The sequence below is a fragment of the Ziziphus jujuba genome, chromosome 11 (assembly GCF_031755915.1).
Source record: "Ziziphus jujuba cultivar Dongzao chromosome 11, ASM3175591v1".
NCBI classification, from domain to species: domain Eukaryota; kingdom Viridiplantae; phylum Streptophyta; class Magnoliopsida; order Rosales; family Rhamnaceae; genus Ziziphus; species Ziziphus jujuba.
The window spans coordinates 10,773,312-10,790,555 of NC_083389.1; the positions used below are offsets into that span (position 1 = coordinate 10,773,312).

The following is a 17,244-nucleotide window of genomic DNA, read 5'->3' on the forward strand; positions in this document are numbered from 1 at the left end:
AAAAGGAACTGAAAGAGGTTGCATGCAACTTCTTGATTATTAAGAACGATAAATCTCGATTATATAGGGCTATGAACCAGAAAAGTGATAGGGATTGAGGAAAAACGCTTAAAGCTATGTCGAAGCAATTTCATGTCCCTTAAAAATCAGATACCCAGAAGAAAAATGAAAACGATCATCCAGTTAATAACAAAAAAGACAATAAATGATGCATATTCTCAGAAGAGATAAAAACCAATCAATTGGCCAGTTTAGATGTCTTTTAAGGAGCAAAAACCACAAATTTTGGATGCCAGAACGGTACTTGTGCATATAAATAACAAGAAAAGTATCACGGCACGAAAGGGAGAAAAGAAAAAGGATCTGCTCGTGCACATACATGTTTTTGTGTATTTGTGCGCGCGCGAGAGAGAGAGAGAGATCTCAATTATGATTTTTTCCCATATCATTAATCACTAGTTTCTATTCCATTTTCACTAATTCCTGTGGGGGAAAATGTGCCCATACAGACGTCTCAAATGAAAGCCCAATAAATTAGCACAGATTTCCCAGCAAGAAAACAAATTGCAAAATTTTTATGTTACATTTTAAATTCCCTAAATTGGATTCCACTGTTAGCCCCAAGATCGGATTCCTCCTCCACAAAGATTGAACCTCTCAGCGTGTAAATTTGTTCCATCTTGATTGACCTCTGAAAATGGCGAGTCCAATCCACCACATGCCTTGGGAGCACAGTGAAACAACGCTTAAAATTTATTGTTAGTGATCATCACTTCTCTCTGCCGAGTGCTGATGGCAAGAATCCCACTCCAAAATTTGATACTTCCAAGCCCAAGATTAATCCTACCCAATGTCAGTATATTCTGGTAATGATGAGCAATCGTCAAGGCCTGAGATTAAGCCGGGAACATAGCTATGTGGGACCAATTCAAGACCTTTAAAATCCTCTGTTTCTAATGAAAACTCCTTATCGATGTCCGACTGAGAAGTACTTTTTAAATCATCAATCTGAACATCTTTACCGATGGGTGAGTTCAGGTCAAACCTTAGATCGTGATCCATGGGTACAGCCACTGGCAATGGATGGAATACCCGCTCAGCCATAACGTTACGCATTTCCCCAAGCTCCATTGAAGTTTTCTTTAACTTTGACTTGGAAGGTCTGGCTAGTTCAGACATGGGGAGCTTGTGCTTTCCTAAAAATTGTGACTTTGATGCTGAACGAGATCTCACATCGTTTGTTGGGAATACAGATGATGCCCATCCAAGACTATCCTCAACACAAGCTACTGCAGCAGACCTAGAAAAGAGAAAACAGGACATCCATTAGAAATCTACAGAGTTTTTCCAAGCATCGACTTTACACAGCATTGACATGACTAATGCTAGTTTGCAAATGGCAATCACCACGAGTCATCTCAAACCAAAAGGGATGACAAACTTTTCTGGACTGATCTCTTAACAATTTTAATCAACAAATGTTATGCAGAGACTACATAAAAGTCTGATTGTGTTATGATTATGAACACAGAACAAATGATCATGGTACCAGATAAAGAGTAAATAGTTGCTTTCAATCTTACGAGAAAAAGAACTTACATAACAGGTTGTAAACAATTCCAAGCCATTAAAATTAATTTATGAGTGCATGAAACCCTACGGTCCTTACCTGACTCGGTTCTCCGCCACATCACATGAAGATCTGAGATGATGATCATCCTTCATGTCCTTGCTTACAGATTGTAAAGAGTCTGGGCCAACCACTGACAAATTTACAACAGAGGGCAATGGATCCAGAGAGTCCTCCGCTTCTCTCTGGAATTCCAGTGTAAGCTCCAACTTTTCTGCATTAGCCGAAGTGCCTTCCCGATGAGTAGAAAGGCGCACTCTGTCATCCTGTTGTATACTGCTAGCATCATGAAGTGCATTTGCTAATAACCTGCTACTCTGTTCTAAATTGGTAAAGCTCATTCTTTCTGCAGGTTCCTTCATGTAAGTAAGAGAATTATGGTTTGCTGAAGTGAAAAACCTTCGACCAAAATAGAAACCATTTTGATGTGATGAATGATTTGGCCTGGAACCAATGCGAGTTGTCATCTTCCAGACAGATGTCAGCACGGCAGTGAAGTGTTTCTGAAGGAGAAACTCTCCATCTGGCTGCTCAGCAGCAACATCTAATAGCATACGTATGTTGTCCTGACATAAGAGAATTTTAGAAACAATTAAACTATATAACTAAACATAAAATAAAAGACACTGCTATCAAACAGGCAATTCTGAAAATCTATAAAAGATATTTAAACTAATAAGCCAACCTCTGTTACTTTGAGAAGAGCCTTTCCAGACCCCATATTGCTGACTTTGTCATAATTAGGATTATCCGGCGTAGACAACACGTATCTTTGGATGAGTTCCCTGAATCTCTCACAGCAATGGACAGGATGGCGATATCTTCCCCTGTAAAACCCACCAGCAGTCATACCATATAGTACTTCACTAACCAAGCTCCAATGAGGGCCATACTCATGTACCACAGCACATAATATTGCATCCTCCTGTGGCAACCAAAAATCAGGTGATGGCACACAGTCCCTCGACCAAATGTTCCCTTTCTTTAACTTCTCAGGTTTTATCATTAGTACTCGCTTCAAGGACATGGGAGTAATGGATATTTTTCCTCCCATCTTACTTCGGCTAACTGGTTTCTGCTCAGAATCAAACACACTCTCACATTGTTTTGACTCTGCAGGTTCACCATGCTGCAAACCAGCGAGGTCAGTATCCAACTCCGGGGAACATATCTGAAGAGGAGCCTTCTTAAATTTCTTAGACTTCTTCTTTGATATCTTTTCTCCTCCTCCATCTGGTGTTTTTTCTGCCTTCTTACGTTTTGTTAATATGCTTGAGTCTGAACAGCTCACTACATCGCGAGAAACAGTTTCTTCATCGATGGACATAGCATCCACCAGCGGCTCTTCTTTCACAGATTTCAATTCAGAAGCTAGAGATCTTTTCTTCAGAGATTTGAACTTTGCTTTCTTCGATTTCTTTTTAGACTTGGGTTTAGGATCACTTGGTATGTCATTCCTGTTAGAAAAATGATTAATTCAGAAACAAAATAGTTTCGAGGTTTCGCTTAGGTTCTAGAAGAAAATTCCCACATTTAATATGTTTAATCAAATAACACTGCTCTATTCTTGTTTCACCTTGATGAAAAACCACACATTGCATAATCGTTTTTCTTTAAGAATGCTGTGCCAAAAGCATCAGCATCGTAGAATTTTGATGTAAAGAAAAATGGTACCATAGGCATTTACAGTGCCAAACACAAGTAGTGATCATACTCACCATGCCAGATGACTCGTATCAGAGTACGACAAAAAGGTAGCCAGTTTTCATACCTTATACTGTAGGCATTTTATAAACTTATCCATGACAACTAATAGGAGCTATTAAATTGACATCTCAATATACCATGGCCTCTAGGAACCCAATTAGTCCTAAAGCTTCCATAACGTAACTAGAATAATTCAACTACATGCCATAGATTTTACAAAAATTTATCTCTATTCCAATTTCCAATAATCCAGCAAGGTATTAACTGTCATTTTATTTTTTTCCTTTTTAAAAAATTAAGTACTTCTATGACATTGTATTGGAACAAGGAAAATAAATTTCCACTAAAGTTTAAGTTGCTTAGAGACATAGAGACCGAGTGACAGTCACTTGTTCGTCTGAACATCACTTTATTATTTATCCATATATAAAGTAAGATAAATTTGCCATCGGAATATTTTATCTGGTTGTCAGAGTTTTGACATTTAACTTACTTCGTAGAATCACAATTTTCATCCTCATCATCTTCCCTCTCCTTGGCTTCATTTTCCAGTTCCTCCATCAACTGCAAAAAATTTAGTTATCAAGTGAGTTAATCTACATACACAGGAAAAATATAACCAAAAAAAGGAGAGAGGGGGGGGAGCCAGACACTAACCTGATTTTGAGCTAGGGCGGCCTCAACCTCCTGTCGATATGCCTCAGTTGCAAAATCAGCATCCCATCCTGCATAGACAAGCCATGTTACATTTGGAAATGGCACTGCTTACTGGTCATTCATCCAAACATTTCAAATGCTATCAAAAAGCAAACTGCCTGACATCATCATAGAACTTTTCATATTTAGAAACCAGGCTGCACTTAAATACAACTGAAAGATGCATTGACACTACAAATTTACCAGTCAATTGTGATAGTTTCAGGTGGGAAAAAAATACAATATAGAGATTTAAAAAAAAAAAAAATGATTTTTCGATTTCCTTTCACAAATACAATATAGAGATTAAAAATAAAAATAAAAATAAAAACATGATTTTTAGATTTCCTTTCACTTCTAATGTCAAACAAATGAAACTACAAAAAAAGGCTTAAACTGGGACTGATATCATGTTCAGAGAATAGGAACGGCAACACACATCACTTAATTATAAGTCATCAAATCCCACATATTTGAGGTACTGACATCTCAACGTTACTTTCAGCAACTAAGCAAATAAAAAGAGGGCACTTACTCTCATATACAAGAGGCTCCTCATCTTCATCAATCTCAGCTTCCATTTCCTCCTTGTACTTCTCAATACGGTCCAGTTCCCATTCGGTCTCCTCAAATCTAACTTGAGATTCCACTGCTGCCTTATCTATAATTGGGTCCCATAGCTCCAGAAAACGAATTGCATACTGATCAATAGGACGTAACTGATTTTCAAAGGATAAAATTGCTTGTCCTGCTGCTGCAGCTGCTTCAGCCATTTGTTTGACATCAGCCAACATGTCAACATCATCTTCTCTACCAGCAGCAACAGTAATAGCTTTTTCTTCATTAAAGTCACTGCCATTCAGCACCACACCATTTTCCTTGTTTGCAGACACCATCCATCCACCTTGATCGGCAGGCTCTTCAACCTTCCCATCATCCTCATTTACTAACTCATCATCTTCCAGTCTCCCAATGGCTTCTTCTGTAAACTCTTGGTTGTCAACAGCTTCTTCCTGCTCAACTTTCTTCAATGCCATGTAATCTGCTTCATCTTCTACACATTTTAAAGCAGCCTCCAAATCTGCATTAGAAACCGAAACATCATTTCCATTGGAATGTTTCTCCTTTTGGACATTCCTAATGAGAAGTGATCTATGATCAGAGAACAGCTCCATGGGGTCAAGTTTTTTGAAGAACTCAGTGTTGTAGCCCCCACTCTGTATCACTAGATCATCAAGAGCACGCTTCTGATTTGCTTTCTTTAATATATTCTCTTCAATAGTGCTCTCACTTATCAACCGGTAAATATGAACTTCTCGTGTTTGACCAATCCGGTGGCATCGATCTTGAGCTTGTTGGTCCATAGCAGGATTCCAGTCACTATCATAAAAGATAACTGTGTCTGCCCCAACTAAATTGATGCCGACACCCCCACTACGGGTGGACAAGATGAAAAGAAATATTTTCGGATTTGTGTTAAACCGCTGCATCAAGGTTTGCCTCTCCTCAGGTTGAGTGGATCCATCCAACCGCATGTAAGTGTAACCATACAAATTTATGAAAGCCTCCAAAATATCAAGCATCTTTGTCATCTGAGTAAATATTAATGCTCTGTGACCTTCTGATTTTAGTTTCCTCAGCAAAATTGAAAGCTCTTGCAATTTACCACAATCAAACTGTATAAGTCTCCTGTCAGGGAAATATACTTGCCTCCGAACAATAGCAGGTCTGACAGGTGATAGAAGTGGTGACAGTACTTCCGAACATTTCTGCTTATAAGTTGGGTGTAAAAAAACAGAATTTCCAGGTTTACTACACCAGCAAACAGGTGCTGGTGCCCGTGCGGCTGGAATTGCAAACATGAAACTTTCTACTAGGTCAATCATTTTCTGCAAGCGTTCAACTGGTGAGAGTACAATGTCAGCAAGTTTTGAGGAATACATGTAGGACAAAGGACGAGCCTTGTGGTGATGAATATCATGAACAGGATGCTTTACTGTGACACATTCCCTCAGGCCTGTTGAGTATATGGGTTTTTTGTCACACCTCAAGGAATTCCACCATGCAATGGATTCTGCCCATTCTTTTGCTAGTTTTAGTCTCTCCTCCAAAATTGCCTTCTGTATCTCTTCGAAAATATTTGTTCCATGCAACTTTTTGCGGTGTTTAAATCCAGGTCCAATTTCTTCAAGTTTAAGCATGTCAGCACACTCCTTGATTGAATTTGAAGACACAGCAAGAGCTTTGACTTCATCACTTTCCCAAGAAGTCATGCTATAATCAAGATGGGTAAATAAAAATCCCATGCCCCTGAGATCTACTCTTGAATATGGATCAGGGGAAAGTATAGAACAGATAGAGGAACACAATTGAATATCCATACCACCCATATCATAAGAACTTACAATTGGACGGCCTTCAAACAAGTCAGGATGATTGCAGACTTTGCGAAGTTGCATTATAACACTGATCATTCCAAAAAAATTAGCACTTGCAAGAGTAGCCTGTGTTTCCGAGCTAGCAATAAAGTCTTCATAAAGGTTACGCTGCCTCCTGGATAGCCTACAGTATATCACATGCTCATGTTTCATGGGGAGCTGCTTCTCCACATCTCGCTTCAAACGACGGAGTATGAATGGACGGAGGACATTGTGTAGACGATCAACCACTTCTTTATTTACTTTTTCTTGACCCTCTACCATCCCTGATATTGGATTACAAAACCAATCTTTGAATTCCTGATGAGACTGAAATATGTGAGGCATCAAGAAATGCATTAGAGACCATAGCTCCATGAGATCATTCTGAAGGGGAGTACCAGTCAATAAAATACGCCGTTTTGAATTAAAGTTCAAGAGAGTTTGCCATCTCTGTGACTTCCAATTTTTAATTAGATGAGCTTCATCTAAAATCAAGTATTTCCACTTCTTACGCTTGAAAACTTTTGAATCTTGAATAACCAGTCTGTAGGTTGTTATGCATACATGAAAAGAGTTTGGTTTCAACCAGCCTTGCCTCTTCAGCCTTCTCTCTTTTGCACTTCCAAAATATGTTAAAATTTTAAATGCAGGACACCATTTAAGAAACTCAGTCTCCCAATTTAGCATTACACTTGTTGGAACCACAATGAGATGAGGACCCCATATCCCCTTCTCACAGGCAAGGTGTGCAAGCAAAGCAATAGTCATAATTGTCTTCCCAAGCCCCATCTCATCAGCTAGAATTCCATTCAATCTTTTCTCATACATTGTAACAAGCCAGTCCAAGCCAATATGTTGGTATTCACGAAGAGGGAACTTGAGAAGGAAAGGGAACTTTGTACGAACTTTTGTTGTAGAGAAGGTGTTCCCTGTTGGTTGTGCTGATCTTGCAGCAGCAGCGGCATCAGCAATTCTGTTCTCACTCTCCATTCCTGCTTGTTCCTCTTCCATTAAACTACTCAAATCTGGCTGCTGTTCACCAGATTCAGCATCTTCATCAACAGATGCACGCTGCTGCTTCTGTTCAATGTCTTCAAGAGATGGAGACTCCACAAATCCATCTGACAAAGCCGAGGCATATTCAGATTCATCGTCCCTAACTCCATCATCATTTAAGTCCTGACAAACAGATGTAGTGATGGAACAAAAATCAAATGCCATGTGAACCACCAAGTGAAGATCAGAAGAAAACATTAAACCTACCTTTTTATACCTTGCAAGCAGTTCTTCTATAGGTATTTCACTCTCCTTCTGTAATAATGCAATCTGCAAAATAGTGGCAGAACATAAGAACAACCAATGAGTTCGACTAAAATCTTAAGAGTAAAGAACTCTGGGTCATTTGAAAATAAGCTTGTAACGCATGAATAGACGAAAGGTATGTATAAAGTATGAACTAGCTCCTCACCTCATCCATGGGATCTTTTGATTCTACCTTTGCTAATTCCTCCTCCTCTAACAAGGTTGTCTCATCATCCTGTACAATATGGTAAAATGAACAATTAATCAATAAATGTAGATAGATAATCTAATTCTTAGTCATATTAAATGTTTTACCACCTGAACTATATTTCTTACAAGATGAGCAAAACAACTTATCACATTCAAATACTTCCAACTCAAGGAAATTATATCAGCCAAATTCTGGCAACTACATTAATGCACACACAACATTCCAAAAATCCATATTATTACAGAGGGTATAAAACCAACAACCCATTGTTCAAAGAAAACCTTTAACGAAGTTCAGGGGAGAAATATTTGCAATACTCTCCCAAATCCTAATCAAGGTAAATCCAAATTATTACAGAGGGTATAAAACCAACAACAACCCATGGTTCAAAGAAGACATTTAAAGAAGTTCAGGGGAGAAATATTTGCAATCCTCTCCTAAATCCTAATGAAGGCAAAATAAGATATGAACATCACGTAATAAGACGAAGTAAAAAGAAAGCCCCCCAAAAAAATAAAAAAAATGAAATACTATCGATTAAATCATGTACGACAGAAGGAATAAAGAATTATTCGCCAACTGAGTAAAGCACCTGAGTAGCATCACAATTAAGTAAACCGAATAAACTCACACATAATATTTTAGGAATCCCACCCTCACCCCCCAAAATTATCCTCAATGATGCAGGAAGGCAACTGCATAACTAGAACGACAAAAAATAAATAAATAAATAAATATTCTGTCTGGCCAAATCAATCCTAGAAGGGGGAGTAAAAAAAAAACTGCCTATAATTTATTCAAGTCAATTAGCCTGCCGGTGGTTGAGCAGTATACTAACAACCAATGCAAACCATTACTGATTTTCTTTTTTCCATTTTCTCCCTTTTTTTTTTTTTTTTTTTTGGGGTACTTCTTTCTGGGGATCGGAGGTATTACAGATAAAAAGTGAGGTGCCAGCTAATACTTAGCAGTTAAGAGGTTGCAATAGTAATTATTCCTCTAACCACTATATAAACCATTTTTATAGGCACCCATCAGAATTTGTCTCAAAATCATTACATGTCACATGTCAGAGGAACTGAATTCCTGCAAAAACTTATCGACCTATTACCCCAATAAAAATAAACAGCAGGCCTAGTCACTATCATAAATTCAAGCCTCGGTTATTGATAATGTCAGACTCCAGTCAAACTTATGTATCTTTTGACTATTTTAACAAAAATTACAGTAGGAAAGAATATTCTTATATATCTTTTTTCCTTTTTGGTAATAAAAATTTTTATATATCTTATTGTGTACTTCCCTAGAAACATAATGAGCAGGCCTAGTCATTTCCATTAATTCAAGCTTCGGTTATTGATTGCGTGAAACTCCACTCCAACTTATATGCTACAGTAGGCAAGAAAAACAATTGACAGGAACTTTATGACATGCCACTACTAAATTGCAGAAAATTCTTGAACACCTTGATAATACATGTTTTAAGATTGGGGTGTGTACGTGGGCAAAATTAGAACTAAGAACATAAAAAAATTATTTCATGCTTTGATACCGATAGCAATCTAACAAAACAGCCTTTCTATAGTATGAACCAGAAATAGATTATATAACAGGCTTCGGCAGTGCCTACCTTTTCTTCCACGGCAGCAAGAACAAAGTCACAATCTTCCTACATCATATGACAAACAAGTCAGCAAACTTATACTAAAATTGACTAATGAAGTTAATACTAATACTTAGATACTAAGAAAAGAAACCCATTTAAAAAAGAAGGAAAAAATTATTAAAAAACATATATCCATATGGGTTTCAGTGACATGTACATTTAATTACATGCAAGTATCTAGTTAATGAATGTAAATGAAATTAAATATATAATCTTTAAAATATATGCGTCTGTGTTTGTGCGCAGATATCAATATATATGGGTATTTGTAGTATAAAGAATAATTATCATAAACTTTTCAAAAATCACAAATTTGTGAAATATGTAAATTAGTTGCAAATTGCAATGCTCAATCCACACGATCAAAAAACAATAATAAGAGCTTCCAATAACCAATGTAAAAGATCTTCGCATAACTATCAAGATAGATAAAAACCAAAATTAGAATGATAACATTTTTACCTCTTCATCATTGAAATCATATGATTCGTGTTCTTTGGCCAACTCCACAGCAGGCCCCAAAACATTTTTAGCTTCCCTTGTCTCATGCTCTAAAAAGTGATTTAACAATTCTCCATTACTTTCACCCTGAAATTATGAAACAACTATTATGACAAGCCCTACAAATGCTGTACAATTCAGCAATGGCAATTATAAACACATACAACTTACACAACGACGACCAGTGGATATGGGTGAGTTGCCTTTCTCAATCCTAGTAGCTGTAGACAGTTCAATTTTGTTGCCTGTGGCATAACAAACCCATCACCTTATCAGCATCGTAATATATGCAAAAGAAACATGAAATTTCAGCTACTTAAACTTACTATGATTTCCCTCCATAAGGTCTAGATCACCTGTGTCTTCATCCTTTATTGGACCATCTTCCATGCTATCTGAACATGTTTACACAAACAAAATATAAAAAAAAAAAGCCATTGACACAAAATGGAGCATGCCACTTAGACAAATAGAACAAGAGAGAGAGACCATTCCACTAACAAAATTGCAAACACAATATATGTTACTTGTATCACACCAAACAACTAAATTCTAAGATGATAAGCATAAAGATGGTGGAAAGAGCCATTCCACATGGCTTTGGGCTTTTCCACAACCCAAATAATTAGATTTTTAGGGGAAACAGCCATTCCACAAGCCTGAAAACATAGCAGTTGAATACAAACAAAGATCAACACAGCCATTCCACAAGCCTGAAAACATAGCAGTTGAATACAAACAAAGATCAACCCATTTGCTATGTACAGGTTAGAAATAAAATCTGCCAAAAAATTCTGAAGCCAACACAAACTCCCTATCATAAATAGACCACAGATGAAGATGTTTGAGATTCACCTTTCTCTCTTTCATAATGCTTGAGTAGCTCTTCAAGTGGAAGATCTATTTCATTTTGCAAAGCAGCCAATTCTTCTTGCCTTTCTTCTTTGGTTATCAGAGCCTCATCTTCCTCAATTGTGTGCTCATCATCTTCCTAAAACGGCAAAATTATGAAGGAAAATTTCTTAAATGGGCAAACAAATCGAAGCATAGAAACAACAGTATGGGGTTCTTAGAAAACTATGGTTTAGTGATAAATTTCAACACGTATAGTGAACCCATACTGTTGAGGGAGTGAAATGCTGTAAATATTTTAGTTTCCTTTATTAGCTTAGGAAATATTATAATTGCTGATTCTTTTGAATCAACTGTGTAAAACAGATTTAGTATGTTTTCTTTTCATATAATCTAGATTACCTATATTATTCTACTACCACTCAGTCAATGATATAGGCAGAAAAAAAGAATTTACTACTTAGTTTTCTCTTCATGGTATCATAGGATAGGGTTCTTTACCTAGGAACATCTTTCAAGTTTTTATTAAGGAAGCCTAAATTGTTGTCTAATTCTGAGAAAGTCTTAACTGCTGCCTAGATCAGACCATTGGAATAGTCATAACGTGAGTCAGCAATACTACTGTTAATGATAGCAGGCCGCCATGAAAATTATGCAATCAAAATAAGTTTTTGGAAGTATTATATTGGTAATATACAAAATATATTGACAACAGCACACCATATTCAGTAAATTGACATATGAATGTACACCAGAATCTGAAATTTAGAATCGGACAGAAGACAAAGAAAAGAAAAGACTTACTGATTCATCATCAGATTGCACATCATAATCCTCATCAATATCTGCTGTATCTACTTGAGGTTCAGTATCTGCTTGAGTTTCAGTACCTGCTTGAGGTTCTGTTTTTAGATGTGTAAAAAATTCTACCTTCGTCCAAGTTAATCATATCAAAAGCAAGGATACCACAACCTTCTACTTACCAGCATTCAGTTCTGTAGATTCATTAGTGGCATTTACATCGACATCTTTATGCTGAATGCTCGGTGGATCTTGTGTAGAATGTTGTTCCACAGGCTTGTAATTGTCCACGAGATTTTCAGCCAACATTGTAGAGTACCTGAAAATACCACCACCAGATAGTAGAATTTCACTTTGTCCATAAATGAATAACAAGAAGTCAAAGATCAGATTGGGTGAAGCACTAATTTAGATCGTTATTACAAAACATAAGAAAAATCATATGTTTACCTCTCAGTTTGACCCAAAAGAAACTCAAGCTGTTTATCAAGTGCCTTCTTCTTTTTCTCGTCAAGCTCCATCTGATGCTTGTAAAGCACCTGGGTTACAAAAGCAAGAACAAACATTCAAATTTTTGAATTGAAAGAGAAATAACATATTATATGAGTCATAATGAAGTTGAAATAGATGAACTTGCCAATTTTTCTATTTTCAGCCAGAATTTCTTCACATCCTTTGAAATATTAAGGGCAACTTTTTTCAACCGCTGCTCTTCTTCCTGATCAAAGAAGAACTTTTAACACATGAATTCCATAGAGAATATAAAAAAATATAGTCATGAATAATCACATAAGTCAATTTTGTTGAATAAGAAATAATTCCATTGACTATTGGACTACTGGTAATATGATAAAAAGATTTATACTCCTGGAAGTAAAAATCAGAACCTTCATTTTCTTTTCTCCCCTTGTAGCCTGATCCAACATGCCCTTGCTGGCTCTTAAAGCAACCTTCTTTGCCTGAGCCAATTTCCATTTTCTCTCCGACTCAAAGTCCTGCTAACAACCACTTTCATGAGCAAGAAAAGAATACAAACATGGATCACAATTTGCCATTCTTTTCATAACTTGATTTAAAATAAAATAAAGTAGCAAGATATTATAACTTTAATCTGATCCACTTAAAAAGCTAGTACATTGAAGATTTCCGGATGTTTAAGGCATAAACTTTTCAGTTACCTTTGAAAGCCAAACCATCTCCTCTAACACATGATCCCAATGAGCTTTAGGGCGTCGAGGTTCTCTGGGAGCTTCAAGGGCCTGAAACAGCCAAGTACTCATCAAAGTCAATACAAAAAATTATAGTGTTAAGCCAAAACAGTAGGTCAATGATGCTTCCATTCTAATTAAATACCTTTTGCCTTGAATAACTATTAAATGATTCTAATTCCTGCTAGTCTAAAACCAGTGGGTCAATTACGCTTCTGTACTAAATAGATTCGTCAGCCTTGTCTTCAGTTACCAGAACTATATCTATCACACTATGCATCAAGCATGGTTCTACAAAATAAAATAAAATCTAGTGGAAACTATTACAGTAGCATATCCACCCTTGTGGCAAAATTAGTGTTTGATAAAATGCTCAAGTAAATAAAACTGTAAACTCTTAACAGGCACTTGATACTCAAGATACATACATGTGCACACATATACACACATGTGATATATATAGTATAACCTTGACAACTTGCTGGGGGCATTGGCACAATACCCAAGTGACTACATCTTAACATTATTGTTACTCTTTTCTTCTCTGCCTCACGGATTTTATGCTGCTTTACATTTTTAGTTTTGCATTATTTTTCTTGAGTTCATGAGTAACCCTATTGACATTGTCTCCAATAAGATCTATTACTTCTAAAGAATCTGGAAGAAATTTGACCTACTTCAATTCCAGAAATTAAAAAAATGTTGTTCAGGGTTATTGAAACTAAATTCCTTTCTTTTGTTGTACCATCTAGGTTTTCGTTCTTACTTTTCATCCAAAAGCACATAAAAACACCATTTTTTTAGTAAAATCCATGGAGAAAACAGAACCTGGAAAAAGAACCAAAAAAATAGGCAACAGATAATCTTCCAAATTAAAAAATTCACAACTAACCTTTTGGCGCTTAGCTCTTGTTTCATGATCAAGCTTGGACCTCGGACCTTTAGAAGCCATGACTACTTCCTGCTAACTATGCCATCCTGGATAAACGTAACATCTACATACAACATAAAAACCAAACATATAGGATGCAATATTCCAACCATTACAGAAAACAATAAAAAGAAATAGTCAGTAAATGAAGCACAGGGCGTCATTTCAAGGAATGAAGCAAATTGTAAGTCTAGAAAATTCTCAAAGACATATTGAACGCATAGGATTAAGGAATTACTACTTTGAAATGCCTGAAATCTTTAAGAAGCCTTGACAATGCTATCACAAGCGTCAGACAACATAAAGAAAGAACAAAGTATAACTAAGGAAGAAAATCAACATTGTATATAGGTAGTAGTTAAGCTCCTTCATTTTAAAAGCTAAAGACATTAATATGAGCTACAAACTCTAAGAAGTCAAAATTGCACTTCAATTGCTAATTAACCTAAAAAGAGCCTTACACGTTGCAATGGATAGATTGTTTGCGAACAAAAGCAGTCAAATAATTTTCTCACCATTCTTTTCCTTGCTAGTAAAACTTCTAATTTTAACCCAAAAAAATCAACAAAGCCGAAAAAAGAAGATGGACCTCCCAAACACTTTGTATTCAGCTCGAATGAGGTACAGATTTTAACATCTTTAAGCCCTATATTTCTACAAGCTTTTTCTTCAATAAACTACGATTTTTCAAGTCTTTCTTTCTTAACATATTTTCCCACAAATTCTCTCCGCAAACAATCAGACACACACACACACACATATTTATATATATAATTTTTAAAAAATGAAAATAGCTGACCTGGTAAAAGGTTAGAGCGAACTTATCCTCGGAGTTCTCTCCGATCCTTCGCCACCGATGAACAAAAATAAATATGGAACTGAGAAAAAATAAATATGAGAAAAATGTATTTATGCAAATATCTATGCGAACGAGATATATATATATATATATATATACATAGAGCGAGAGAGAGAGAGAGAGTGAAGGAAAAGAGACCTATCGCCGTCGGTCGGGTGGATATGGTGGTGTTAGGGTTTTCAGTTCGGGTTTAACCTGAATACAGGTTCCGACAAACAACTTTTCCAGATCCGAATAACAAAACTCAGTAAAAGAAACTTCCTTTCTTGTTTGGTTGCTTGGGTTTTTTTTTTTTCTCTTTTTCTTTTGCCAGAAACCACAATAGTTTGATTTCCTCTCTTTTGCCTTCTCTCTCTGCCTTTGTTAATTTACTGATACGGTACTTCTGGATAAAACCCAATTTTTTGCACCCTGCCGCTGATCTTTCCAATCGTACGGCTTTGGGGCTTTCACACCTCTTCTTAGTTGCGTTTGCCAATGCACAACCTTTATGATTTTTTTTATTTTAACAATAAATATAAGCGCTGCTTTTTGTTGTCCCATAAATAATATATCTAAGAGTCATTCAATTTTCTACAAATATTTATATTTTTTAATAAAATATTCATCAACTAATTAGGTATTGATTGTGTTTTCTCTTGTTTTTTATTTATTTTGAATATTGTTGCATCCAACGAGTTACTTCCAATTGCAACTGAGTATACATATAAAGGCTATTTCATGATTATATCAATAAAATACATATATAGCGATTAATTGTAATTTGAGTTGTGATTCATTTTCACAACCAGATTAAGCATTTGGTTATTCACCTAAAAAAATAAAAAATAAAGCTTTTGGTTATACTTGTTTTTAAGTCAAGCATCAAACATCAATGAAAAATACAATTATTGTAATACTAAATAATACAAGCACACCAATGAATCATTAATTCGTAATAAAACATTTTATTGAATTGATGATTTAGTTTTTGTCAATTTAATAGAGACAATGGTTTGCATTCAAAAATTGGCAAAATCATTATTGCATCTTATGTAAAAGTAAAGTAAAATTGAATAAAATATTTTTAAACAAAGTTACAAGAAATTTTTTTATGTTTAATTTTGTAAAACTCATCTGTTAATTAAAATGCATGATTAAATTTGTTGACAAAAAAATAATTAATAGTTCATAGGTTAATTTAGAAATTTTATAATACAGAGGATAAAATCCATCGTCGAAGAGAATATGATACGGTTGTCTCAAATTATTATTTTGTTTTATAATTATGTTATGAATGATATTACATTATAATTTTATTTATCAAGAACCATGCTGTGTTATTTTGATAAAATAACATTTAAAGATCTCATATTTTTGATAAAAAAAAATATATCGTCTACGTTTAAAATTCAATACTTTATTAGTTAAAAAAGATGTGATATATTGTAGGATACAATTCATTGAACTCAAACTATCCAATAGTTTCCTCGCATAAAATATTATTTTCTTAAAAAAAAAAAAATCCAATAGTTATAATTAGCCCTTAAATGTAAACTCTTAGATTATATCAGAAAGTTGCTTGTGGTATAGAATCCTAATGTCAACATCTATAATTAATAGGAGATTATAACAAATTTATACGACAATACTACTAATTTTTGTGCCATAATATAGATATTAAACATATTTTTTTTAAAATGATATTTGCGTTGGGGGGATTCATTTGAATATCATTGAGATGAACCATTAACTTTTAATGTTAGCCCATCTACTATAATAGAGTTGAGAAGAAAAATGAATTTTACAATTTTTTAAAAATATTTTACCATCCAAGCATATTGACCAAATATTAGTAAAACATAATAATTTGTTTATTCCTCTAAAAAACTACCAAATGCGTGTGATACTTATTTTTTTTTAATTAAAATATAATATTTAACTTATTATTTTAAATAAGATAAAATCTATACATATATACTTTTAATATGTATAGGATCTTTCTTTTGCAGTGTTAATCTGACCAATTTAAATTATTTAATTAAGCTTAACAATTTATTATTTATTAAGAAATTAGTTCTAAAGTTAAAAAGGTTAGTTATTCGAAACACAGTTCATTAATAAAAATTATTACTTTTTTTGAGTAATGAATAGAGTTAAAGTAAAAATTCAACCAGAGTTTCATATTTCAGTAAGTACAGCAACTACGATCGAAATGGAAGTAAAAGTAAAAATTCAACCAGTAAATACGACCAGCAAAACAATAAGAAAAATGGCGACTTTAGCGGTAAAGTCCCTTTTTTTTTTTCCTTTTTGTGTGAGTGTGTGGGGGGTAACAATAGGTTGCATGTAGATAAACGCGATTTAACATTGCCCAAGTGCTCATTATAGATTCCAATTATATATTGGCATTAATATGGAATTTTGAAAATAAAAATAAGATCTTCCAAATACGAATATTTTTCATTCATTTTTGTAAAT

The 17,244-nt window shown here is 35.0% G+C and overlaps 1 protein-coding gene across 2 annotated transcripts; it reads right to left on the reverse strand.

Annotated features, from left to right (window-relative positions):
- Positions 1–419: 419 nt before the first annotated feature.
- LOC107432348 (protein PHOTOPERIOD-INDEPENDENT EARLY FLOWERING 1) lies at positions 420–15,261 on the reverse strand. 2 transcript variants are annotated; one of them, XM_025079675.3, is made up of 22 exons: positions 14,923–15,261; positions 14,725–14,803; positions 13,887–13,989; positions 12,965–13,045; positions 12,674–12,781; positions 12,424–12,504; positions 12,237–12,325; positions 11,969–12,105; positions 11,790–11,875; positions 10,989–11,124; positions 10,460–10,528; positions 10,305–10,378; positions 10,095–10,220; positions 9,597–9,635; positions 7,922–7,990; positions 7,717–7,779; positions 4,569–7,632; positions 3,995–4,062; positions 3,831–3,901; positions 2,316–3,087; positions 1,670–2,196; positions 420–1,300 (listed from the first exon to the last, which is right to left on the reverse strand). In XM_025079675.3, the coding sequence occupies exons 3-22, from the start codon at positions 13,944–13,946 to the stop codon at positions 844–846; spliced, it is 6,177 nt and encodes a 2,058-aa protein (XP_024935443.3). In that variant the 5' UTR covers positions 13,947–13,989; positions 14,725–14,803; positions 14,923–15,261; the 3' UTR covers positions 420–843. The 2 variants fall into 2 exon arrangements, with proteins under 2 accessions (XP_024935443.3, XP_015898957.3); XM_016043471.4 differs by having other exon boundaries at positions 11,790–11,887.
- Positions 15,262–17,244: the final 1,983 nt, after the last annotated feature.